Source organism: Oncorhynchus kisutch, linkage group LG28 (assembly GCF_002021735.2).
Source record: "Oncorhynchus kisutch isolate 150728-3 linkage group LG28, Okis_V2, whole genome shotgun sequence".
Taxonomy (NCBI): Eukaryota; Metazoa; Chordata; class Actinopteri; order Salmoniformes; family Salmonidae; genus Oncorhynchus; species Oncorhynchus kisutch.
This window is the reverse complement of record NC_034201.2, coordinates 25,537,845-25,563,519: the sequence shown is the minus strand read 5'-3', so window position 1 is coordinate 25,563,519 and position 25,675 is coordinate 25,537,845. Positions and strand designations below refer to the sequence as shown.

The 25,675-nt window shown below is 43.5% G+C and overlaps 1 protein-coding gene across 2 annotated transcripts in view; it reads right to left on the bottom strand.

Moving 5' to 3' along the window:
• The window catches only part of LOC109872786 (E3 ubiquitin-protein ligase TRIM37), a 36,532-nt gene extending 12,128 nt beyond the window's left edge, over positions 1 to 24,404 (bottom strand). For both annotated transcript variants that reach the window (XM_020464116.2, XM_020464118.2), the window contains exons 1-17: positions 23,997 to 24,404; positions 23,493 to 23,571; positions 21,372 to 21,473; positions 18,859 to 18,899; positions 18,096 to 18,212; positions 15,080 to 15,167; positions 14,839 to 14,961; positions 14,454 to 14,577; positions 14,282 to 14,349; positions 11,354 to 11,478; positions 10,984 to 11,034; positions 10,564 to 10,645; positions 8,320 to 8,396; positions 8,044 to 8,223; positions 7,827 to 7,941; positions 7,531 to 7,731; positions 6,532 to 6,668 (exon numbers count right to left, since the gene is read on the bottom strand). In XM_020464116.2, the coding sequence (XP_020319705.1) occupies positions 6,532 to 6,668; positions 7,531 to 7,731; positions 7,827 to 7,941; positions 8,044 to 8,223; positions 8,320 to 8,396; positions 10,564 to 10,645; positions 10,984 to 11,034; positions 11,354 to 11,478; positions 14,282 to 14,349; positions 14,454 to 14,577; positions 14,839 to 14,961; positions 15,080 to 15,167; positions 18,096 to 18,212; positions 18,859 to 18,899; positions 21,372 to 21,473; positions 23,493 to 23,513 (1,652 nt within the window). In that variant the 5' untranslated portion in view covers positions 23,514 to 23,571; positions 23,997 to 24,404. The remainder of the gene's footprint in view (positions 1 to 6,531; positions 6,669 to 7,530; positions 7,732 to 7,826; positions 7,942 to 8,043; positions 8,224 to 8,319; positions 8,397 to 10,563; positions 10,646 to 10,983; positions 11,035 to 11,353; positions 11,479 to 14,281; positions 14,350 to 14,453; positions 14,578 to 14,838; positions 14,962 to 15,079; positions 15,168 to 18,095; positions 18,213 to 18,858; positions 18,900 to 21,371; positions 21,474 to 23,492; positions 23,572 to 23,996) is intronic.
• Positions 24,405 to 25,675: the final 1,271 nt, after the last annotated feature.

The following is a 25,675-nucleotide window of genomic DNA, read 5'->3' as shown; positions in this document are numbered from 1 at the left end:
TCTGTATGAATACGTAGGAAGCCCTTCTGTGAGTGTTTATGTATACGGTCCACATGTAATAATGTGTTGATACCGATTATTGGAGGACCAAAAAATGCCGATACCGATTTTAAAAAATCGGCCATTTTAAAACAATTTATTTGTAATAGTGACAATTACAACAATACTGAATGAACACTTGTTTTAACTTAATATAATACATCAATAAAATCAATTTAGCCTCAAATAAATAATGAAACATGTTCAATTTGGTTTAAATAAAGAAAAAACAAAGTGTTGGAGAAGTAAAAGTACAATATGTGCCATGTAAGAAAGCTAACGTTTAAGTTCCTTGCTCAGAACATGAGAACATATGAAAGCTGGTGGTTCCTTTTATTATGAGTCTTCAATATTCCCAGGTAAGAAGTTTTAGGTTGTAGTTATTATAGGATTTATGGGACTATTTCTCTCTATACGATTTGTATTTCATATACCTTTGACTATTGGATGTTCTTATAGGCACTTTAGTATTGCCAGTGTAACAGTATAGCTTCCGTCCCTCTCCTCGCTCCTACCTGGGCTGGAACCAGAAACACATCGACAACAGCCACCCTCGAAGCAGCGTTACCCATGCAGGGCAAGGGGAACAACTACTCCAAGTGTCCGAGCGAGTGACGTTTGAACCCCGCTAACTAGCTAGCCATTCCACATCGGTTACACCAGCCTAATCTCGGGAGTTGATAGGCTTGAAGTCATAAATAGCGCATTGCGAAGAGCTGCTGGCAAATCGCACGAAAGTGCTGTTTGAATGAATGCCTACCATCGATCAGTCAGACTGCTCTATCTAATCATAGCCTTAATTATAACATAATAACACACAGAAATACGAGCCTTAGGTCATTAATATGGTCGAATCCGGGAAAACTTCTCGAAAACAAAACGTTCAGTTTCACGTTCACTTTCAGTGAAATACGGAACCGTTCTGTATTTTATCTAACGGGTGGCATCCATAAGTCTAAATATTCCTGTTACATTGCACAACCTTCAATGCTATGTCATAATTACATAAAATTCTGGCAAATTAGTTCGCAATGAGCCAGGTGGCCCAAACTGTTGCATATACCCTGACTCTGCATTCAATGAACGCAAGAGAAGTGACAATTTCACCTGGCTAATATTGCCTGCTAACCTGGATTTCTTTAAGCTAAATATGCAGGTTTAAAAATATATACTTCGGTGTATCGATTTTAAGAAAGGCATTGGTGTTTATGGTTAGGTACAGTCGTGCAACGATTGTGCATTTTTCGCAAATGCGCTTTTGTTAAATCATCCCCCGTTGGGCGAAGTTGGCTGTCTTTACTAGGAATAAATAGTCTTCACACAGTTTGTAACGAGCCAGGCGGCCCAAACTGCTGCATATACCCTGACTCTGTTGCAAGATTAGTGACACCATTTTCCTAGTTAAAATAAATTCATGTTAGCAAGGCAATATTAGCTAAATATGCAGGTTTAAAAATATTTACTTGTGTATTGATTTTAAGAAAGGCATTGATGTTTATGGTTAGGGACACGTTGGAGCATGACAGTTCCTTTTCGCGAATGCGCACCGCATCGATTATATGCAACGCAGGACACGCTAGATAAACTAGTAATATCATCAACCATGTGTAGTTAACTAGTGATTATGATTGATTGATTGTTTTTATAAGATAAGTTTCATGCTAGCTAGCAACTTACCTTGGCTTCTGACTGCATTCGCGTAACAGGCAGGCTCCTCGTGGAGTTCTTTCCAACTGTCCAAGGGTCACTATTTGCCCTAGGTACCACTGCCGTCAACACAGTCAGTCTAGCCACAGTCAAGAGGAATGTTAGGGAGATTACTGAAGAGATGCCACTTATCCAGCAGCAGATGAAGGCACAGGCTCTCAGGTTGCAACATGTGGGAAAGTCTCTCCAGGACACTATTCTGGTGGCCAACACACACGCTACTCTCCTGAACAAAACTATCCTGTCTGTAGGAAAGCTAGCAGAGGTCATGAACCATAACTATGCCCATGTCCAATTGGTTCAATTGCTACTGGAGGATTTTCTCTGTGAAGTTAGCTCTTCTATGGACCACTTGGCCATGAATAGAATCCCCTCATATCTAGTGCCCCTCTCAATGGTGCACAACATATTGACCTCAGCTACTTCAACCACGATAAGGCCATTACAGTCACATTTGGCCTATAGTCTGGGGTCAAGTTGATGTTGACAAGTTGATGTTGATCGTAATGAAGTGGGATTTCTACTGACGTTGCCGGTTGTTGAACTGGAGAATATCTATAGATTGAAAACAGTTCGCAATGTAGGATTTTGGCACGACAGTATCCACGTAAAGATTGCCACGCCCCCACAGTTGTAGCTTACCAGGAAAACAACCCAGATTTCTCTCTCACCCCTAACCTGTTAATGTGTACTCTAACCAAAGATGTCCACTACCACTGTCCTAGCAAACCGTTTGTCAAGGATAACACTGAGCGTCTTTGTGGTATTAAAGCTATCACCAGCGAAGAACGCTGTAGAGCCAAAAGAACAGCCAGGGATGGGGCCACCACAACACAAGTGGAGGTGGTAGGGAACCGACAGTTGGTCAACACACCGTTCGCGTCCCCCACTATGACTTGGGCGGCAGGGTAGCCTAGTGGTTAGAGCGTTGGACTAGTAACCGAAAGGTTGCAAGTTCAAACCCCAGAGCTGACAAGGTACAAATCTGTCGTTCTGCCCCTGAACAGGCAGTTAACCCACTATTCCTAGGCCGTCATTGAAAATAAGAATTTGTTCTTAACCGACTTGCCTAGTTAAATAAAAGGTCAAATAAAAAAATTAAAAGCTTACGAAAGCCATGAATCCATCACCCAATTGAACCTGTTTTTGTTAAGTACCAGAGGGGGCGATTGTTCACATAGACGACCTCGCTCTCTCCCAACTTCCCGACGACAGGATAGACACCGAGACTGAAATGCCGGACGCTTTTGCTAACCTTTCCCTTGAGTTACCACAAGCCATTCAAAACCAAATCCAGTACGAGGGACCCATGACTGTTGATCTTAGCGTATGGGATGAGGCACTTGACCCGACTGACTACAGACCGAAAGATTGGTCGGTCGCCCGCTCTTGGACACTGCCGGACAATATCCTGACTGTTACCATGATCCTTGGTTTTATTTCCCTTGGCGTGTGCACCTACTACGTACACAGGCGCACACATGCAATGGAAGACCTAATGAGGTCTTATACTAGGATCACCCGTGGGACGGAAGCGATCCCGATTTTTGGAAAGTTGGCAATAGATCCTGAAACCCCCTTAGGGGGCCCAGTCCCAGCCTCCTCTCCTGAACTCGCTAGGTCAGCCCAGTAATGTGCCCAATGTAAGCTTTGGCCTTCAGGGGCCAAGTTGTTCCAAGTGCCTTAACTACCCACCTGCAAGTAGGATCACCCTAGACATGACAGAGACAATGCCATGATAGAGTCATTTAGCCAAGACCTTGGACATATATAGAACATAGTCCAAATTAGATGATTACGGTGTGGTAGACACATTTTGTATACTTTTATTCCATTATTTTTTGTTTCATTTCCTTTGACACTTAGGAAGCAGTAGAGCCCCAATGCCGCTCGTTTGGGGAGGAAATGTAATGATGTATTGCCTGAGTGTTGTGGATTATTAACGTCTGCAAAGTTACTGCCTAGGTCCACTAGCCGGGATAACCGGGCCGGAACACAGAGCCACTGCCGGACCTCACAGGTCCATTTTGGTGGTGGTCCGCAGCGGAAATCCTACCAGGGTGAACCACCAAAGGGGGGGGGGGGGGGGGGCTGCTATGATGATCCTGATCAGGTCAGGTTACAGAAGACCACAACCCTACAGATTATCTCTCAACCCCAACAGAGGAGGAGAGATCTAGGGGTCTGATGATGTGGGGGTTTTATGACCCCTCACGCCCCTGGTAAATCTTAGGCCACAGACAAATTCCTTTTGTCCTGTTACTATGGAGAACCAGCCTCAGAACATTAAACATGAAATAAAGGGACTTTGGAATAATGGTTTTGTCAGCCACAACGGTGGTCATGACGATAGATGGAATATGAAAATGAATGTCATTTTTGTTTTGTTATTAAAAGGTTAATAGATGACGTTATTACAAAAACATTGTAACGTCAACAGTTTACCTAGTACAGTGGGTCAAAAAAGTATTTAGTCTGCCACCAATTGTGCAAGTTCTCCCACTTAAAAAGATGAGGACTGTAATTTTCATCATAGGTACACAAAAATCCAGAAAATCACATCGTAGGATTTTTTATGAATTTATTTGCAAATTATGGTGGAATATAAGTATTTGGTCACCTACAAACAAGCAAGATTTCTGGCTCTCACAGACCTGTAACTTCTTCTTTACGAGGCTCCTCTGTCCTCCACTCGTTACCTGTATTAATGGCACCTGTTTGAACTTGTTATCAGTATAAAAGACACCTGTCCACAACCTCAAACAGTCACACTCCAAACTCCACTATGGCCAAGACCAAAGAGCTGTCAAAGGACACCAGAAACAAAATTGTAGACCTGCACCAGGCTGGGAAGACTGAATCTGCAATAGGTAAGCAGCTTGGTTTGAAGAAATCAACTGTGGGAGCAATTATTAGGAAATGGAAGACATACAAGACCACTGATAATCTCCCTCGATCTGGGGCTCCACGCAAGATCTCACCCCGTGGGGTCAAGTCTCGCAGCTCTTCAACTAAGTGAGGCCGAGTAAATGACTTGCAGAGAGCTGTGACCAAAGTAACAAAGCCTACCATCAGTAACACACTACGCCGCCAGGGACTCAAATCCTGCAGTGCCAGACGTGTCCCCCTGTTTAACGCATGAGGAAATAGACATTTGCAACATGATGATGTCACAATAACAAAAGCGAATCCATGGGTTTGACTAGTCAGATTCGCAGGTTTTTGAGCAACTGAATCTCCACTACTATGCCTATCTGCTTGTCTGTTTGTTTAGCGGAGAATCAAATATGTTCCCTGTGACAAAACCTGCTTAGTGGTGACTATCATAAAGTAAAAACACAACCTCCAGAAATTCCCCTGATAGCCAGGTGCAAGGGGAGAGAAAGGGGCCAACAAGCTGGCTGACATCTTTCCGTGGTAAGATAAAACAAATGTAATGTTCACTAGTCTGTAGGCTAATAAACTCATATTTAAGCCTACATTTAAACTAAGCTACATCAACAAATTGTGTGGTGACAGACATTTTCAGTTGATTAAATTATGACAACTACAACAAGAAACCATTAGATTCCTGTCCATATTTTACGCTGATGTTATGTGCTTTTAAATAGCATTTCCGGTTTGAATGGGAATACAGTGATAGGGTTGCAATTTTCCTAGGAAAGAAAATTGGTTGATTTTCTAGAAAATATTCAACCCTAGTGTATGTGTATGAGTGTGCGTGGTTGGAGCTGGAGAGCTTCGTGTTGTTTTTTTGCACTCAGCCAGGCAGTGATGACTCACTGATGGCTCATCTGGTGAGCTCACAGTGAGGGGGTGGAGAAGAGAGAGAGAGAACATGTGAGACTAAGGCTCCAGCAACAGCCCTTCACTCCACACACAGTCTTTTCGGGCTCAGGGGTTTGAAAACATGTTGATGAAGTACGCATACACGACTCATATCAAAACTACACTCTTTCTAACTAGCACATTCCAGGTTGGGACAGAGGGACACCAAAACAAGTAATTGTAATGATAAGATCGATGTAATGATCGAGAGCATCCTGACCGATTGCATCACCGCCTGGCATGACAACTGCTCGGCATCTGACCGTAAGGCGCTACAGAGGGCAGTGAATACGGCACAGTACATCACTGGGGTCAAGCTTCCTGACATCCAGGAGTTATACTATGCCGTGTCAGAGAAAGGCCCCAAAAATTGTCAAAGACGGCAGTCACCCAAGTCATAGACTGTTCTCTCTGCTACCGCACAGCAAGCGGTACCGGAGCGCCAAGTCTAGGACCAAAAGGCTCCTTAACAGCTTCTACCCCCAAGCCATAAGACTGCTGAACAATTAATCAAATGGCCACTGGATTATTTACATTGACCCCCCATTTGTTTTTACACTGCTGCTACTTGCTGGTTATTATATATGCATAGTCACTTTACCCCTACCTACATGTACAAATTACCTCAACTAACCTGTACCCCCGCACATTAACTCAATGCCGGTACCCCCTGTATATAGCCTCGGTATTGTTATTTTACTTTTTATACATTTTTTACTTTAGTTTATTTGGTAAATAATTTATTCTCTCTTCTTTTACTGTATTGTTGGTTTAGGGCTTGTAAGTATTTCACAGTAAGGTCTACTACACCTGTTGTATTCGGAGCATGTGACAAATAAAGTTTGATTTGAGGATGTGGATATAATTTCTGCATTTCCCCCCCTCCAAATAATTGGGGGACTAAAACTAGAAAGAAAGCTCTGTGGTTAGGGGTGACAGTGGCGCTAGGTCACTCACATGGTCTCCTCGTCGATGTCGTTCTCCTCTGTGTTGCTCGTTGCCGTGGAGCTGCCCGAGGTGCTGCTACCGTCCAGAGGGTTCACCTCCTCGTCCCCTGTCAGACAGTCCACTTCCAAGTCCCCATCAGACAGCTCCTGACCACAACGTTAGCGCAGCATTTACATAAAAGCATTTAGTGCTTAACCTCTGACACAGCTTTTCCTACTCTGCTGTGTTTGATCTTCATCTGATAAAATGGTGCATGCTTAAGGTCCCCATCAGACAGCTCATGGCTATACGTTAACATTAATGCAACATTAGCGCAATGTTCAGACAACATGCAGCCTAGAGCTCAGCTGCTGACACAGCAACCATTTCTCCTCTACTGTGCCCCATCTCCCTCGAGACACCTTATGATAATGCATGCTGAGGTCAGCCCTTAAGTAGGACTAGAGACATTTTAGGTGGAAAAGGGGCAGAATGATTAAGTGTTTCTGAAATCTAATTTCGTCCAGTGCTTTAGACGGGTTGTTTTTATAATGCCATTCATTTTCATCTGAGAAATATTATATGCTTCCTGGATTTTTATGTAACAATGTTTTGACCCCAGTGGTTATGTGAATACAGGGGAGCAACTTTCACTGGGGATGGGGGGATATGTCCTCCCCACAGTTTGAAATGACATTTTTGCTCCCCCCCAGTTTTATCATTGAAATGTGATACAAAACGAGGCAACGGTGTGCTTTAGGACCCTGCGGACGTCCAAAGTTGCTCCCCTGTTTAAATACAAAAGGAGACTATCGTATCCACACAACATTTAACTGTTTCGACCATTGGGCTCGAGACATACATAGCTATAAAACTTAAGAGTTTCTAATCAGTGTGTTTGGGTACTATGATCATGTGTTGTGTGCACCATCTTGAATCACAAATATGAACCAATACAGGGTGAACCTCTGTGGTCATCATGAATATGGATGAATATGATGACAAAGTGCTAATGTCTGAGTGACTCACATTGGAGTCATCGTGCTGGGTCTTCTCCTCCTCATCCTCCTCTTCCACTTTGGTCTCCGTGGCAGTGGTCTGGCAGCCATCCTCAGCCACAGGAACTTTCCCTGAGCGGGAGTCTCTCTCCGAGGTCGAGGTGCCCAGGCGCCGGTCAGGAGGGGACGAGCTGCGAGACTTTTGCCTACGGAACAGCTCAATGGCCAGCCTCTGACAACATGGAGAAATAATATGCAATGAGTTAACGCAAATCATTTTAGTTTAGATTAATTAGAGATTAATTTGTGGTGATCTAAAACCCACACCTCTTTGAGGTTGTTGATTTGCTGGATGTAGCTGGACTGGGCTGACTCCAGCTGGCTGATGTACCAGTACTGGTCTCTGCACTTCTGGAAGAAGGTGGGCGAACGCACCTGATACCTGTTCAGGGGAGAAAACTCAGCAGTCAAAAATGACTCCAATGAAGACACTAAACCCAGAGTTAGAAATGGCATCTTTCGCTCTATTAGTATTAGTGGTAACCTGAGGACCAGGGTGTCAGTCTGCATGTTGAGGTAGCCCTCGCTGGCCAACAGGTCCAGTCTGAAGAAGCGATTGTATCCCCAGCACTCCCCCACCTCAAAGTCTGATGCAAACTCCCTGATGATGTTCTTAGTGGGGTCGCTGGAGGCCTGATGGACCATCTCCACACGGTACTCATATCTATAGAAAGAAAATACACACGTTGAAGGTGACATAAATTCAAGTGAAAACTTCAATTAAAAGAAAGAGAATTACAATAATTTTACAAAAACATACTTTGACGTTTCAGGGAGTCCTGCAGATAGTTCCAAGAAAACGGACAGATAGTTGCCGCGCACGACACCGTTGCCATCCTGAAGGGAAAAACAAACACACAATATAGCTGCAAGCAGCAAGCAGGGGTTCAAGCTGGATCGGATTCATCTCTAGAGAAACTGTGCAATGTTCACATTGAGTTGACAGAAAAAAACAGAACAAAATGGAATTCAAATAATTGAAACGAGATCGGTCAATTTTGGTTAATTGAGCAGCACCAATTTTCAAAGTTAAATACTTTACACGTCTTCTTCTCCAGAACCAAATGGACCGATTGGTACATAGCATCTATGTACCCATGTCTTCAAATCATATATTTTCCAGGACTCCAGCTCAAACAATATGGCCGCTTTTAAAAAATATATATAAATATTATTATTTTTCATGCAAGCTCATTGGCTATGAGCCAATGAGCTTGCATGAATGTTTTTTCCTGTCCAACAGCGCTACGATGTGGCCAAACTGAACCATAATTTACAGCTTAGCTAGACTCATATCCCTGAACATGGGTGCCAAAGTTCATCACTCTGACTCAAACAGATCAAGAGATATAAACATGTGCCCGTTAGAGCATCATCATGTGGTCGATTTGAATGTGCTTGCATATGTTTGGGACATATGTACCAAGTTGTTACAATACGATCATCAGTGTCTGATTTATATGTATGTGTGTGCCAGACCATGCCCACAATAATGTTTATTGGTCAGTAGCGGCCAAGTTGTTTGATATACTAGTGTGTAATTTAGCATTAAGAGACCTTGGTCCAGAGGTCATATATCAAGTTTTGTGCAGATTGGTCCTTCGGTGCCAGAGTAGCATATTAAGTTTAATTCACAAAATTGTAAATGGCGGAAAATCCATCATGGCGGACCTTATGGGTTCGAGGCAAATTTCTTCCTTGTGAAGAGACGGACCTATGTTCAAATTGCATGAGAGGGTGTGGCCTTGATGCACCCTTCTAGCTCTTACCAACTCACTGGAATTAAAAATGTTTCAGCAAATTGGCAGAAGGAACATAATAAATATAGCTGCAAGGAGCAATGTTGGGATTCAAGCTGTGGGCACATCGCTCTAGAGGAGCTACTTCTGTACTCTTTATCATGCTTGCCAAATACCACAAATCAGATCATGTAATATGCATACTTTGGACTATTTTTTATGGTATTGACTACTTTAAACTTTTTCTCCAAAACCGCTAGACTGATCAGCACCAAATGTGGTATATATAATCTATCTTCAAACACAATATTTTCCAAGACACTTACGCAAACAATATGGCCGCAATAACCTTGCATTAATTATTATTTGTCCAACAGAACCCCCATGCGGCCAAACTGAACCATACGTTACAGATTAGCTAGACTCATAGCATGTGTGCCAAATTTCATCACCAAGCCAAACAGATGGAGAGATATAAACGTGCCGTTTTAGCTCCAACACAGTCGATCTGAATATGCTTGCATATGTTGAGTCTTGACAGTGTTTTGAACAAGTTTGGTTTATACAAGTATTAATGTCTGATTGATATGCATTAATGTGCCAGGCAACACTCACATGAACGTTTATTGGTCAGTAGCACCATGTTGTTTGACATGCTAGTCTGGAAAATATTCAGTTGAGACCTTGGTCCATAGATGCCATGTGATGGTTCATCCAGATAGACCCAGTGGTCCCGGAGGATATGTGATTTAAGTGTTTTTCACTAAATTCAAAATGCTGTAAAATCCATTATGATGGACCTTCTGGGTCCTTGACGCAAATTTGTTCCTTGTGAGAAGAGGGACCCTATGCACTGAATTTCAGGACCCTAGGTTATATGGGGTAAGGCGCATTACCTTTCAGAGTATGCAATTTCAAGTGCCTGTTATAGCGCCACCTTGTGGCTAATTGGCATTTATCATCATGTCAAGTTGCACCCTCTGCCTTACCATCTCACAGGAATTTGCATGTTACATTTTCCCTGTAAGAAGAACCGGTATAATAAACCAGAAGAAACCAGCTTCGCTGCTTGAACCCATAATTATGGTGAACATTAAACCAGAGAGTTTTTCACAATCTCCAATATTGACAACTTAGTTGTGAAAAAGGTGACATATCAAATCTAGTAGTTAGAGTAAGATACGATGAACATAAGAGATCATTAGTAGTTTAGTAGCAATTACTACTAAGTATTAGAGAACACACAATTGTTGGTGTCTACTCACTGGATAAACCTTGAGTCTCCAGCAGATGCCAGATATCTGGAGTGGGGGGCTATAGACGGGATCTGCCCTCTGTCTCAGGGTGCTGTAAGGACAACGCAACACACAGGCAGAAAAACAAGTCAGATAAGAGGAACCCATTCATAAAAAAATACAATTTCAACTGCTTCTTGGTGAAGTGTCACAACGAGAGAGAAATTGCTCATCATGGGCCGACGTGTCCCTGGTTGCCTTAATTAGCAGCTGGAACATAAGCACTTAATCAGAGCCTTGGACCTGGCAACCCCATATAAAGTATGAGCAACCCAATGGGGTGCTTTGTACTATTTTCCAAGAAACGGAAGCTAAAAGATGTTTTGTTTGATGTTCAAAGACTGTCGATTTCTATTCCACATGCTCATATCCAAACATTTTCAAGACTACCTGAAGTTGGCCAGAACAAAAGTGCTTGAGTCATAGGCAGGAACCAGCTCACTGTGGAGAGAGAAAGTTGTTCCGTAATTACACTTCTCAATGTCATTAAATATCCATTAAAAGCATAATATCTTGCTGCATTATGAATAATCCAAATGGAAATGTATATCTAACCATACAAAATTGAACTGAACATCTATATCTAAAAGTGGATCCTCTTTTCTCTGACTACAATAAAAAAAAATATTTAAAAAACACAGCTACAACAGTCTAAAGAGGGTCCGGAGCATCACAGGATCTGTGGTTTAGTACAGTACCTAGGAAGGTGTGCAGGTACAGTATAATGGGTTTAGTGAAGTAGGTTTAGTTAGTATGTTACCTGGTGAAGTCGGGGGGGACTGGAGTGGTGACAAAGGACTGCATGGGCTTGCGGTGAACCTGCTGGAACATCAGCAGGATCTCTGGGCTCTTGGAGATCAACTCGCTCTTACTGCAGGAGCGCAGCTGTAGGACAGAGAACCACACACAATTGAAGAGCTTTGCAGGCATGACGCACCCAAGGTAAAGTTTGACAGGCGATGAAAAAGCCTAGGTTGTAACTTCAGAGAGGTGAATTCATAAGAAAACACCTGTGTGAAGGTTTGAGAACAGCTGATAGTCATTTGAGGAAAGACAATGTAAAAAGGATTAAAAGACCCTAAGAAAAGTCCTGAAAGATTTACATGACAGAATGTGTGAACTGTGTGACTAACAGTTGAAGCCAGGACACCCATTCTCTCAGGGCACTGGTGACCAATGAATTTAGGCTGTTTTGAAATAAATAAATCTCTGGACTGTGAAATGGGCAGGATCATCAAGCTCTTGTCAATCGTTGACTCATCTCACCATAAAATCTTGGTGTTTTACATAAGTTTCAAATCAGTTCGCTCAGAAAACAAAAAGTGAATATCAGTAGTCTGAAGTTGCTTCCTATCCTTTTCTCCCTTTCTTTATCTGCACTGATGTGAAAGAACTGGACAGGTGAAAGCACATCGGGGTCATGAACATCACTGCTTTGACCATCCTGTCTGTTCAGGGCAAGTGCAGATGAAGAGGATATGAAAAGACAGAAAGCCTCTAGACAATTGGTGGCTCAGTGCATCCTCTCGCTCAGCTTCCTGCTACCCAGAGTAGAGGTCGACCGATTATGATTTTTCAACACCAATACCGATTATTGGAGGGCCAAGAAAAGCAGATACCGATTAAATCGGCCGATTTTTTAAATTTATTTATTTGTAATAATGACAATTACAACAATACTGAATGAACACTTATTTTAACTTAATATAATACATCAATAAAATCTATTTAGCCACAAATAAATAATCAAACATGTTCAATTTGGTTTAAATAATGCAAAAACAAAGTGCTGGAGAAGAAAGTAAAAATGCAATATGTGCCATGTAAAAAAGCTAACGTTTAAGTTCCTTGCTCAGAACATATGAAAGCTGGTGGTTCCTTTTATCATGAGTCTTCAATATTCCCAGGTAAGAAGTTTTAGGTTGTAGTTATTATAGGATTTATGGGACTATTTCTCTCTATACCAATTGTATTTCATATACCTTTGACTATTGGACGTTCTTATAGGCACTTGAGTATTGCCATTGTAACAGTATAGCTTCCGTCCATCTCCTCGCCCCTACCTGGGCTCGAACCAGGAACACATTGACAACAGCTACCCTCGAAGCATCGTTATCCATCACTCCACAAAAGCCGCAGCCCTTGCAGAGCAAGGGGAACAACTACTTCAAGGTCTCAGAGCGAGTGACGTCACCGATTGAAACGCTATTAGCGCGTACCCCGCTAACTAGCTCCGGAGTTGATAGGCTTGAAGTCATAAACAGCTCAATGCTTGAAGCATAGCAAAGAGCTGCTAACAAACGCACAAAAGTGCTGTTTGAATGTATGCTTACGAGCCTGCTGCTGCCTACCACCGCTCAGTCTGACTGCTTGATCAAATATCAAATTATAGACTTAGTTATAACATAATAACACACAGAAATACGAGCATTAGGTCATTAATATGGTCGAATCCGGAAACTATCATTTCGAAAACAAAACATTTATTCTTTCAGTGAAATTATGGAACAGTTCCGTATTTTAACTAACGGGTGGCATCCATAAGTCTAAATATTCCTGTTACATTGCACAACCTTCAATGTTATGTCATAATTACGTAAAGTTCTGGCAAATTAGTTCGCAATGAGCCAGGCGGCCCAAACTGTTGCATATACCCCGACTCTGCGTGCAATGAACGCATGAGAAGTGACACAATTTCCCTAGTTTAATATTGCCTGCTAACCTGGATTATTTAACTAAATATGTGGATTTAATAAAATATACTTCTGTGTATTGATTTTAAGAAAGCCGTTGATGTTTATGGTTCGGTACATTCGTGCAACGATTGTGCTTTTTTCGCAAAGGCGCTTTTGTTAAATCATCCCCCGTTGGGCGAAGTTGGCTGTCTTTGTTAGGAATAAATAGTCTTCACACAGTTCGCAACGAGCCAGGTGGCCCAAACTGCTGCAAATACCCTGTCTCTGTTGCACAGAACGCAAGAGAAGTGACACAATTTACCTAGTTAAAAGAAATTCATGTAAGCAGGAAAACTAAATATGCAGGTTCAAAAATATATAATTGTGTATTGATTTTAAGAAAGGAGTTGATGTTTATAGTTAGGTAATTATCCGTTTGGTGAAGTAGGCTGTGATTCAATGATAAACTAACAGGCACCGCATCGATTATATGCAATACAGGACAAGCTAGATAAACTAGTAATATCAACCGTGTGTATGTAGTTAACTAATGATTATGTTAAGATTGATTGTTTTTTTAAGAAAATATGTTTAATGCTAGCTAGCACCTTACCTTGGCTCCTTGTTGCACTCGCATAAGAGGTATCCAGCCTGCCATGCAGTCTCCTCGTGGAGTGCAATGTAATCTGCCATGATCGGTGTCCAAAAAGGACGATTACCGATTCTTATGAAAACTTGAAATCGGCCCTAATTAAATCGGCCATTCTGATTAATCGGTCGACCTCTAACCCAGAGTGCTATGCGTTGTGGCGTGCCAGACTGCCACCGAAAACACTCACTTCCCACTCTCCTCCTAAACACATGCCTCCACAAACCACAAACCTGCAAGAAACACACCCTCTCAAGCAGGTACAACACATTCTAATCCACTTGTAGTGCTACCTTCGGCATTCCTGGTGTTATATATTTTTTAAATGGTACACTGTATACTGGTATGGTACAAGTCCACATACCTGATGTTCTACCTCCTGCAGGAGAGACTCCAGTAGCTCAGTCTCTTGGGTGAGAGAGGTCTTCTGACCTGTTGGGAGAGAACATTTTCATATAAAAATAATATTTTAGTGACATAGAAGGGCATTACAGTGACAAGAGAGAAAGACAAATGGTGTCATGAAATTTGCGTACCCATGAGGGTGATGAGTTTGTTTTTGAGCTGGTTGTCGAGACGGGCAATCATCATCTCTACTGCATTACGAATCTCTCGCACTCGCTCGTCTTTGGCCCCTCGCACTGCTTCCACGTTCCTCTCCTGAGAGAAGCAGAAAACATATGTTGAATTAAGGCAGACGGTTGCGGCATTATAATGTATTTTGGTGGAACGGTAACTTCATCTGTCATCACAGAGGGATAGAGCGGAGGAGGCATCCCATCACAACAGAGGCAAATTAGCTGTAGTGCCCTTGTGCCATCTAGTGGCAAAATTCAGCAGTGTGCAGTAGTGATATTGATACTATTTTCTCATGTGTGCTTCTAACCAAGCTAAAAAAGAAAAAGAAACAGTGCCCCTTACCACCTCCTGCACCAAGCTGATGAGCTCCATGAGGCGGCGGCGGAGCTTGGCCACCTCCTCGTTCACCTTGGACACGTGCTGTTCGTAGATCTCAGCCAGAGGCTTGAAGGTGTGGCCGCCATGCTTGGAGAAGGAAAAGGGGTGAAGATCAAAATACAGGAATGGACTGACTGGGCACTTGTTTTGTTATACCAAAGGGATGTGGGGCTTGACTGAGAATACTCCTCTGTGGGCCACTTACCATGCCTCCCCACAGAGCACATTGGTGGCAGATGCACTTCTTACAGGTCCAGCAGAACACACTGAGTTTCTCATGGTGATTCTCACACCTGTAGACAAACCATAGACAACTGACACATCTAGACCCTCTGGAATCTCTTTTCAACACATTTTAAGTCACATTAAGCAGGTTTCGATCCAACCTTTTATTGCGAGTAAAGTACATTTCAGACAACTACAAAAAAGTCACGACATTCTATAGCTAGAGGACTCCTGATATCTCCAGGAGTGATAAGTATAATTTTTGTCTTTATCTGTTGTCTAGTACTCTCTTTTTGCTAGCTAGGACATTATTTTAAGTGCTGCCCGTCTTCGCTAATGCGAAGCCTACTTGGTGTGAACTGCAGATGATTCTTGACACAAGGGGCAGGGCAATTTGTGACTTGTTTTGGTAATCAGTGGTTGATTTGGAGGGGGAGTGGTTTCTCCTCTCCTAGGCATTCAGCAATAAGTGTTAGTACTTCAGTCTCCCCTGTTTTCTCAACGGCAGCTGTAAGCGGCGGTCGAGTCAGTCTCGTCCCCGAAACAAAGACTGCTCTGCCGAGGTGTTCGGGGAAGGCTCCACACCACTCTCTCGCTTGAGAATCTTCCCAAGTTATTTTCTGATGATCTCATTTAGCCCTTTTGTAGCTTTGGCAACTATGCATGTTTTCTATTCCATGTTCGCTCCTCTCCCTGTAAGCTTTACAGACTCTTCTCCCCTGTTGCTGCATCTGTTGCTAGAGCCACTATCACTCTAAATTTCAAGCTTCTTCCTTTAACCTCAGGAAACTCTTTTCCACCTTCTCTTCACTCCTTAAATCCTACACCCCTCCCTCCCTGTGGATGACTGTCAACCACTGAATAGGTTTATGACATCCGCTCCTCAAACACAGCCTATTGAGTCCACTGGTCCCACTCACACGGAACTACCCTACGCCTTCACCTCCTTCTCCCCACTCTCTCCAGATGAAATATTGTTACTGAGGTCTGGCCGCCCGACAACCTGCCAGCTTGACCCTATCCCCTCCTACAGACTATCTATGGAGATCTAATTCCATTCATAATTTCCCTCATCCCTGACTGCGTCCCCTCTGACTTCAAAATGGCCAGAAGGCTCCCCTCAAAAAACCAACACTCGAGTCGTGATGCAAAAAACTATGGACCTGTATCCCTTTTTCAAAACACTCGTGTGCTGCCTCTGATCAACTCTTATCGCTCTCAGAATGCTCTTCTTGACGTTGGGCCAGTAACCAAAAGGTTGCTAGATCGAATCCCTGAGCTGACAAAGTAAAAATATGTTGTTCTGCCCCTGAACAAGGCAGTTAATCTACTGTTCCCAGGCCTTCATTGTAAATAAGAATTAGATCTTAACTGACTTGCCTAGTAAAATAAAAAGTCAGGCTTCATGACGGGTCATTCAACCGAGACTGATAATCTGCGTGGACGCTCTCCGCACTGCCAAAGCAGACTCTGTTCTCATCCTCCTAGATCTATCCACTGCCTTTGACACCGTGAACCATCAGATCCTCGTCTCCACCCTCTCAGGGCTGGACATCTCCAGAGCTACACACCCTTGGATTGCATCGTACCTGGCAGGCCGCTCCAACCAGGCAACGTGGAGAGGATCTGTGTCTGCACCACATATTCTCACTACTGGTGTCCCCCAGGGCTCGGTTCTAGGCCCTCTTCTCTATTTACACCAAGTCACTCGGCTCAGTCATATCCTCACATGGTGTCTCCTATCATTGCTATGCAGATGACACTCAACTACTTTTCTCCTTCCCCTCTTCTGAGACCCAGGTGACGAGACGCATCTCTGCGTGCCTGGAAGATATCTCAGATTGGATGTCAGCCCACCACCTCAAGCTCGAAAAGACTGAGCTGCTCTTCCTCCCGAGGAAGGCCTGCCTGCTCAAAGACCACTCCATCATAGTTGACTTCTCCACAGTGTCGCCCTCCCAGAGTACTGAGAACCATGGAATGACCCTGGACAACACCCTGTCGTTCTCTGCAAACATCAAAGCAGTACCATGCTCCTGCAAGTTCAAGCTCTACAACCCTACCTCAGTCAGTCCTAATCCAGGCACTTGTCATGTCAAGTCTGGACTACTGCAACTGGCTGTTGGCTGGGCTCCCCGCTTGTGCCATCAAACCCTTGAAACTTTTCCAGAACGCTGCAGCCCACCTTGTTTTCAACCTTCCCAAGTTCTCCCATGTCACCCAGCTCCTCCACACACTCCATTGGCTTCCAGTCGACGGTCGCATCCACTACAAGACCATAGTGCCTGCCTCCGGAGCAACAAGAGGAACTGCCCCTCGCTACCTCCAGGCTATGCTCAAACCCTACACCTCAACCCGAGCACTCAGTTCTGCCACCTCTGGTCTCTTGGCCCTCCCATCCCCACAGGAAGGCAACTCCCGCTCTGCCCAGTCCAAGCTCTTCTCTGTCCTGGCACACCAATGATGGAGCCAGCTTCCCCCTGAAGCTAGGACAGCAGAGTCCCTGCCCATCTTCCGAAAACACCAGAAAACCCCACCTCTACAAAAAATATCTTATACGACTAAGAGCTTTTTTGTGCACTTCGTCATGAGACTTTTTATCCAAAACAAGTTTGTTTGAATGGAACACAACTCGTGGGAAAACATTTTTTATGCCGATTTTAGAATATTCACATTAAAATCGGTTTCAAATTGGATGGAAACCTAGAGCCAAACAACAAGCCAGTTATAAACTCAGCCCACTTTACAATGTGCTGGGCCTTTCACATTTCTAAGCTGAAAGGACACATTGTTCTAGGTTGCTTTTGCCTCATACTGCATTTAGTTTAATGGGGCCCAGGTTGTGTTTGAGGTCTTCAATTCTAACAGAAACATAGGGTATGGATAGAGAGGGGGAGCGAGGGCAGAGAGAGAGAAACAGAGAGAAAGAAAGATGTGGTAGTGATGAATGGGTCAAAGGGGAGCGAGGGATGGGAATGAGGGATGCTGGGGCTCACTTGTCCTTGTCGTTCTCCTCGTGTTTGGAGAGATTGCAGAGCTGCAGGGTGTCCAGCTGCTGGGTAACCTCTTCAGCCCAGCGGCAGTTCACCAACTCCCGCAGCTGCAGTGGTGCCCTGGAGACAGACAGACACACACGGTCATACACAGACATGATCGGTCTTGAAAAATAATGTGGCTATAATGGTGGCTACAGCCTAAGTCTATCCAAAACCATCTAAATCAAACAATTTGGACAAAGGAACAGTTACATACAGATCTCAAAGTTCAGTATTCCTTAAGATTTCTTTAAAAACGTTTATTTTAGCATCATTAATACTGGCACTAGATCAGTCCTCACTGTGAATTTTGGGGGAAATCTATACTTTATTCCCCCGATTTACTCTTAACTCTGCTACCTGAATTCTAAAAAGGTTGTTCTGGAACATAATCAGTAGTAGGCTAACCCCCGCTGCATTTAGCCTAGCGGTTAGAGAGTTGGGCCAGTAACTGAAAGGTCGCTGTTTCGAATCCCGAGGCAGCAAGGTTGAAAAATCTGCCGTTCTGCCCTTGAGCAAGGCAACTAACCCCCAACAACAATTGCTCCCCAGGCACCGAATAACATGGATGTCTATTAAGGCAGCCCCCGTACCTCTCTGATTCAGAGGGGTTGGGTTAAATGCGGAAGACATATTTCGGTTGAGCAACTGACTAGGTATCCCCCCCTTTCCCTAGTCCCTGCCAGGAATACTAAGTACTGTGTTCAAACACAGAAGGGCTTACCGACAGTGTGGGCATTGGGCTCTCTGCTCAGTCAACCAGCGCTGTCAATAGAAGAGGTTACATGTCAGCATTGCAGATGAGGTTGTAACACTGTATAGATGTATAGGTTTTTACAGGATGCCTAACACTCATGACTGCCTCAAATTCCTATATTTGTAGCCTGACTCTTCAAAGTAAACACTGTAATGATAATTGTTCTATACATTAAAATCATAGTATGACTGTGGAATATTGGTTTTCCCTTAACATCTTTGGGGTAGGGGGCAGTATTTTCACATCCTGATGAAAAGTGTACCCAGAGTAAACTGCCTGCTACTCAGGCCCAGATGCTAGGATATGCATATTTGGATACAAAACACTCTGAAGCTTCTAAAACTGTTTGAATGATGTCTGAGTATAACAGAACTCATATGGCAGGCAAAAACCTGAGAAAAAAATCCAACCAGGAAGTGGGAGGTTTGTAGGTTTTCAAGTCTTAGCCTATCCAATATACAGTGTCTGTGGGGTCATACTGCACTTCCTAAGACACTAGATGTCAACAGTCTTTAGAAACATGTTTACTACTGTGAAGTGGGAGAGAATGAGAGCTGATTGAGTCATGGGTCTGCCAGAAGGCCATGTGCTCAGTCAGGCGCACGCCCGTGAGAGTTAGCTCCATTCCCTTTCATTTCTAAAGACAAAGGAATTCTCCGGTTGAAACATTATTGAAGATTTATGATAAAAATATCCTAAAGATTGATTATATACATTGTTTGACATGTTTCTACGAACTGTAATATAACTTTTTTGACTTTGCCTGGACCTAGTGCCTGCGCATTTGGATTACTGTACTAAATGTGCCATCAAAAAGGAGGTATTTGGACATAAATGGACTTTATCGAACAAAACTAACATTTATTGTGGAACTGGGATTCCTGGGAGTGCATTCTGATGAAGATCAAAAGTAAGTGAATATTTATAATGCTATTTCTGACTTTTGTTGACTCCATAACATGGCGGGTAACTGTATTGTATCTCAGGATGGTAAGTTGGTGGTTGAAGATATCCCTCTAGTGGTGTGGGGGCTGTGCTTTGGCAAAGTGGGTGGGGTTATATCCTTCCTGTTTGGCCCTGTCTGGGGGTGTCCTCGGATGGGTCCACAGTGTCTCCTGACCCCTCCTGTTTCAGCCTCCAGTATTTATGCTGCAGTAGTTTGTGTCGGGGGGCTGGGGTCAGTTTGTTACATCTGGAGTACTTCTCCTGTCCTATTCGGTGTCCTGTGTGAATCTAAGTGTGCGTTCTCTAATTCTCTCCTTCTCTCTTTCTTTCTCTCTCTCGGAGGACCTGAGCCCTAGGACCATGCCCCAGGATTACCTGACATGATGACTCCTTGCTGTCCCCAGTCCACCTGGCCGTGCTGCTGCTCCAGTTTCAACTGTTCTGCCTTCTTATTATTTGAACATGCTGGTCATTTATGAACATTTGAACATCTTGGCCATGTTCTGTTATAATCTCCACCCGGCACAGCCAGAAGAGGACTGGCCACCCCACATAGCCTGGTTCCTCTCTAGGTTTCTTCCTAGGTTTTGGCCTTTCTAGGGAGTTTTTCCTAGCCACCGTGCTTCTACACCTGCATTGCTTGCTGTTTGGGGTTTTAGGCTGGGTTTCTGTACAGCACTTTGAGATATCAGCTGATGTACGAAGGGCTATATAAATAAATTTGATTTGATATTGCTTGTTTTTGTCTCTGAGCGCTGTACTCAGATTATTCCATGGTGTGCTTTTTCCGTAAAGCTTTTTTGAAATCTGACACAGCGGTTGCATTAAGGAGAAGTATATCTTTAATTCCATGCATAACAGTTGTATTTGTCAACATTTATGATGAGTATTTCTGTAAATTGACATGGCTCTCTGCACTTTCACCGGATGTTTGAGGTAAAACATAACGCACCAATGTAAACAGAGATTTCTGGATATAAATATGAACTTTATCGAACAAAACATACATGTATTGTGTAACATGAAGTCCTATGAGTGTCATCTGATGAAGATCATCAAAGGTTAGTGATTCATTTTCTCTCTATTTCTGCTTTTTGTGACTCCTCTCTTTGGCTGGAAAAAATGTGGTGTTTTTTTGTGACTAAGTGCAGACCTAAAATAATCGCATGGTATGCTTTTGTCGTAAAGCCTTTTTGGACACTGTAGTGGGATTAACAACAAGTTTATCTTTAAAATGGTGTATAATTCATGTATGTTTGAGGAATTTTAATTATAATATTTCTGTTTGAATTTGGCGCCCTGCACTTTCACTGGATTTTGGTCAGGTGGGACGTTAGCGTCCCACGTACCCTAGAGAGGTTAAACAAGAAAAATTGGTTACTAAAGTTTTTGCTTAATTCACTAATGGTGTCAGTTATAAGTATGATTGTTCAGATTGAGGCATTTTAAGGCCTGTAGATTTTCCCCTCACATGCCAGCTGTGAAGTGTTACGCTAACAAGCTAGTCTCGTTGCCCGTGGCGAAATGTCACTCACCCGTATGCAGCTGAAGCAGCAGAGTTTGGAACAGTGGGGGCAGAGCCGAGCATCCCTCAGCTTTTCCATACAGATGAAACAGCGGAACACCTCCGCAATACTCTGTGTGGCAAGATAGAAGTCTTAAATATTATCAAAGCAAGATTGGAACCATTATACACATGGACAGCAATCAGTAGGCTCAAATGTGGTGTATGATACATCACATGAATAAAAGGCCTAACTTTAAATATTTTCTGTATATTTAGAAACCGTCAACTGGCAGGTGTCTTCACTGACATTTTCAACATGTCACTGAATAAGTCTGTAATACCAACATGTTTCAAGCAGACCACTATAGTCCATGTGCCCAAGAACACGAAAGCAATCTACCTAAATTACTACAGACCCATTGCACTCACATCCGTAGCCCTGAAGTGCTTTGAAAGGCAGTTAATGGCTCACATCAACACCATTATCCCAGAAATCCTGGACCCCATTCCAATTTGCATAACGCCCCAACAGATCCACAGATGATGCAATCTCTATTGCACTCCACACAGCCCTTTCTCACCTGGACAAAAGAAACACCTATGTGAGAACACTATTCATTGACTACAGCTCAGCGTTCAACACCATAGTGCCCTCAAAGCTCATCACTAAGCTAAGGATCCTGGGACTAAACACCTTCCTCTGCAGCTGGATCCTGGACTTCCTGACGGGCCACCCCCAGTTGGTGAGGGTAGGTAGCAACACATTGCCACGCTGATCCTCAACACTGGAGCCCCTCAGGGGTGCGTGCTCAGTCCCTTCCTGTACTCCCTGTTCACCCACGACTGCATGGCCAGGCACAACTTCAACACCATCATTAAGTTGATGTCAGAGACCTGGCCGGGTTTTGCCAGAATAACAACCTATCCCTCAACGTAACCAAGATTAAGAAGATGATTGTGGACTACAGGAAAAGGAGGAGTGAGAATGCCCCCATTCTCATTGACGGGGCTGTAGTGGAGCAGGTTGAGATATTCAAGTTCCTTGGTGTCCACATCAACAACAAACTAGAATGGTCCACACACACCCATACAGTCATGAAGAGGGCACGACGAATCCTATTCCCACTCAGGAAACTAAAAAGATTTGGCATGGGTCCTCAGATCCTCAAAAGGTTCTACAGCTGCACCATCGAGAGCATCCTGACTGGTTGCGGGTAGTGCGTACGGCCCAGTACATCACTGGGGCTAAGCTGTCTGCCATCCAGGACCTCTACACCAGGCAGTGTCAGAGGAAGGCCCTAAAAATAGGCAAAGACCCCAGCCATAGACTTTTCTCTCTACTACCTCATGGCAAGCGGTACCAGAGAGCCAAGTCTATCTAGGACAAAAAGTATTCTCAACAATTTTTACCCCCAAGCCATAAGACTCCTGAACAGGTAATCAAATGGCTACCCGGACTATTTGCATTGTGTGCACCCCCCCCACAGCCCCTCTTTTACGCTGCTGCTACTCTCTGTTTATCATATATGCATAGTCACTTTAACCATATCTACTTGTACATACTACCTCAATCAGCCCGACTAACTGGTGCCTGTATATAGCCTCGCTACTGTTATAGCCTGGCTACTGTTATTTTTCACTGTTGTTTTTATTTCCTTATGTACCTATTGTTCCCCTAATATCTTTATTTTTTTTGAAATTGCACTGTAGGTTAGAGCCTGTAAGTAAGCATTTCACAGTCAGGCCTACACCAGTTGTAGTTGGCGCACATGACAAATAAACTTTGATTTGTACACAATGAGCACAGGGGGGGGCTCAGTCATAGACAAGGAAGCAGGAATCAATTCTCATTTGGTACAGTTGGTGCACAATCCAATGTAAATTACTGCCTGGTGGGGTGAGCTATATTTGGAACCCATAACCCAGTCTAATGCCAACGTTGGCTGAGAGCAAAATCTCTAGTCTAGTGATATGTCCTGAGCTCAGGAGTGCTTGCATCCATCCATCAGTTTAGGGAATTTTCGAGTTAGAGCAGCATGTCAAGTTGTTCACTCAAATGTCATAGAGGTAGGTATTTATCTAAAAGCTACACAGTGGGGAAACCAGTGACATACATGTGCATTTATACTGGTGTAAAATGTAAACACACCTCAACACTTTGTTCATCCATCTCAGCCAGTTTGCTTTTCTTCAAATGGAGGAAATTGGGTGAAATATGAATCCAATACCTATTTTCATGGAGAGAAAGAAAACAATAGCGTCAAACGAAAATGTAGATAAAGGTCCAGTCAAAAATAGTGTTTTATTGTATCTTCCAACGCATGGAGGAATTAGTTCACGATATCAAGCAATGTTATTGTTCAATAACTTCTAACGGACAATTGATTTTGGCTATGTGTGACAGGTTAGCTAACGTTAACTAGCAAGGTGAGGTGGTCTCTTTGGGAACTAACAACACTGCGGTTTCCAAAACGACTATATTAATTACACATTGGCATGGTGTTAAACAACATAGCTGACTAGCAACACAAACATAAAATAAAACCAAGGAAGGTGTGCGTGATGAGGGCGAATTCAAACGTATGTCTAAGGTTAACTAATAACGTTAGCTGATTATGATAGCTAGCTAACGTTAGATAGCTGGTTACCTTACCTTCTCAGATGCTAGCTGGCTTAGCTAGCTATTTCTTCTTTCTTCAGAAAGGCATTGATAACACGCAGATGTTCCACTATTATTTTGGATGTGTGAAATTGGTAGCGTCAACTAGCCTGATTCCCAACCTTAACTATACAATAAACGAGTTAGCATTAAGCATCGAGCTAACATGGCCCTTCACTAGCTAGCAGCCCAATTGACAGACAGCTAAATTGCCTCCACTGTAAATATCAAATTCATACTGTAGACAGGCTTCATTCAATGATACGCGTGCACGCAAAACTAGCATCGTTTTTGCAACCAGTGGCTACATTTGTTTTTCTTCCATGATGCAGGCTATAATCTGCTGCAGCTACATATCATATCACCATTGGAGACCATTGCCATGTTTATCGCGATTGCTTCAACCAATGTAAAACAGCTGAAGCGGTGGAAGGTGGGACATTTCTCACAGTTATCCAATGAGCAATGGCCCGTATAAATATGAGAAGGGTAAATCGACACACCCACACATGTTATAAAAGCAATCTCTACAAGAAAGTGGGAAGACAAACAGTAACAAAATAATATGAAATCTTATTCTCCCAATGCATTCCTTCCTTCTAAACTCAGCAAAAAAAGAAACATCCCTTTTTCAGGACCATGTCTTTCAAAGATAATTGGTAAAAATCTAAATAACTTCACAGAGCTTCATTGTAAAGTGTTTAAACACCGTTTCCCATGCTTGTTCAATGACCTATAAACAATTAATGAACATGTACCTGTGGAACGGTAGGCAACAGTTATGAAACTTAGGACACTAAAGAGTCCTTTCTACTGACTCTGAAAAACACCAAAAGAAAGATGCCCAGAGTGCCTGCTCATATGCGTGAACATGCCTTAGGCATGCTGCAAGGAGGCATGAGGACTGCAGATGTGGCCAGGGCAATAAATTGCAATGTCCGTACTGTGAGATGCCTAAGACAGAGCTACAGGGAGACAGGACGGACAGGCTGATCGTCCTCACAGTGGCAGACCACGTGTAACAACACCTGCACAGGATCGGTAGATCCGAACATCACACCCAGGTACAGGACGGCAAAAACAACTGCCCGAGTTACACCAGAAACGCACAATCCTTCCATCAGTGCTCAGAGACTGTCCACAATAGGTTGAGAGAGGCTGGACTGAGGGCTTGTAGGCCTGTTGTAAGGCAGGTCCACACCAGACATCACTGACATCACCGGCAACAACGTCGCCTATGGGTACAAACCCACTGTCTCTGGACCAGACAGGACTGGCAAAAAGGGCTCTTCACTGACGAGTCACGGTTTTGTCTCACCAGGGGTGATGGTCAGTTTCGCGTTCATCGTCGAAGGAATGAGCGTTACACAGAGGCCTGTACTCTGGAGTGGGATCGATTTGGAGGTGGAGGGCCCGTCATGGTCTGGGAGGTGTGTCACAACATCATCGGACTGAGTTTGTTATCATTGCAGGCAATCTTAACGCTGTGTGTTACAGGGAAAACATCCTCCTCCCTCATGTGGTACCCTACCTGCAGGCTCATCCTGACATGACCCTCCACCATGACAATGCTACCAGCCATACTGCTCGTTCTGTGCGTGATTTCCTGCAAGACAGGAATGTCAATGTTCTGCCATGGCCAGTGAAGAGCCCGGATCTCAATCCCATTGAGC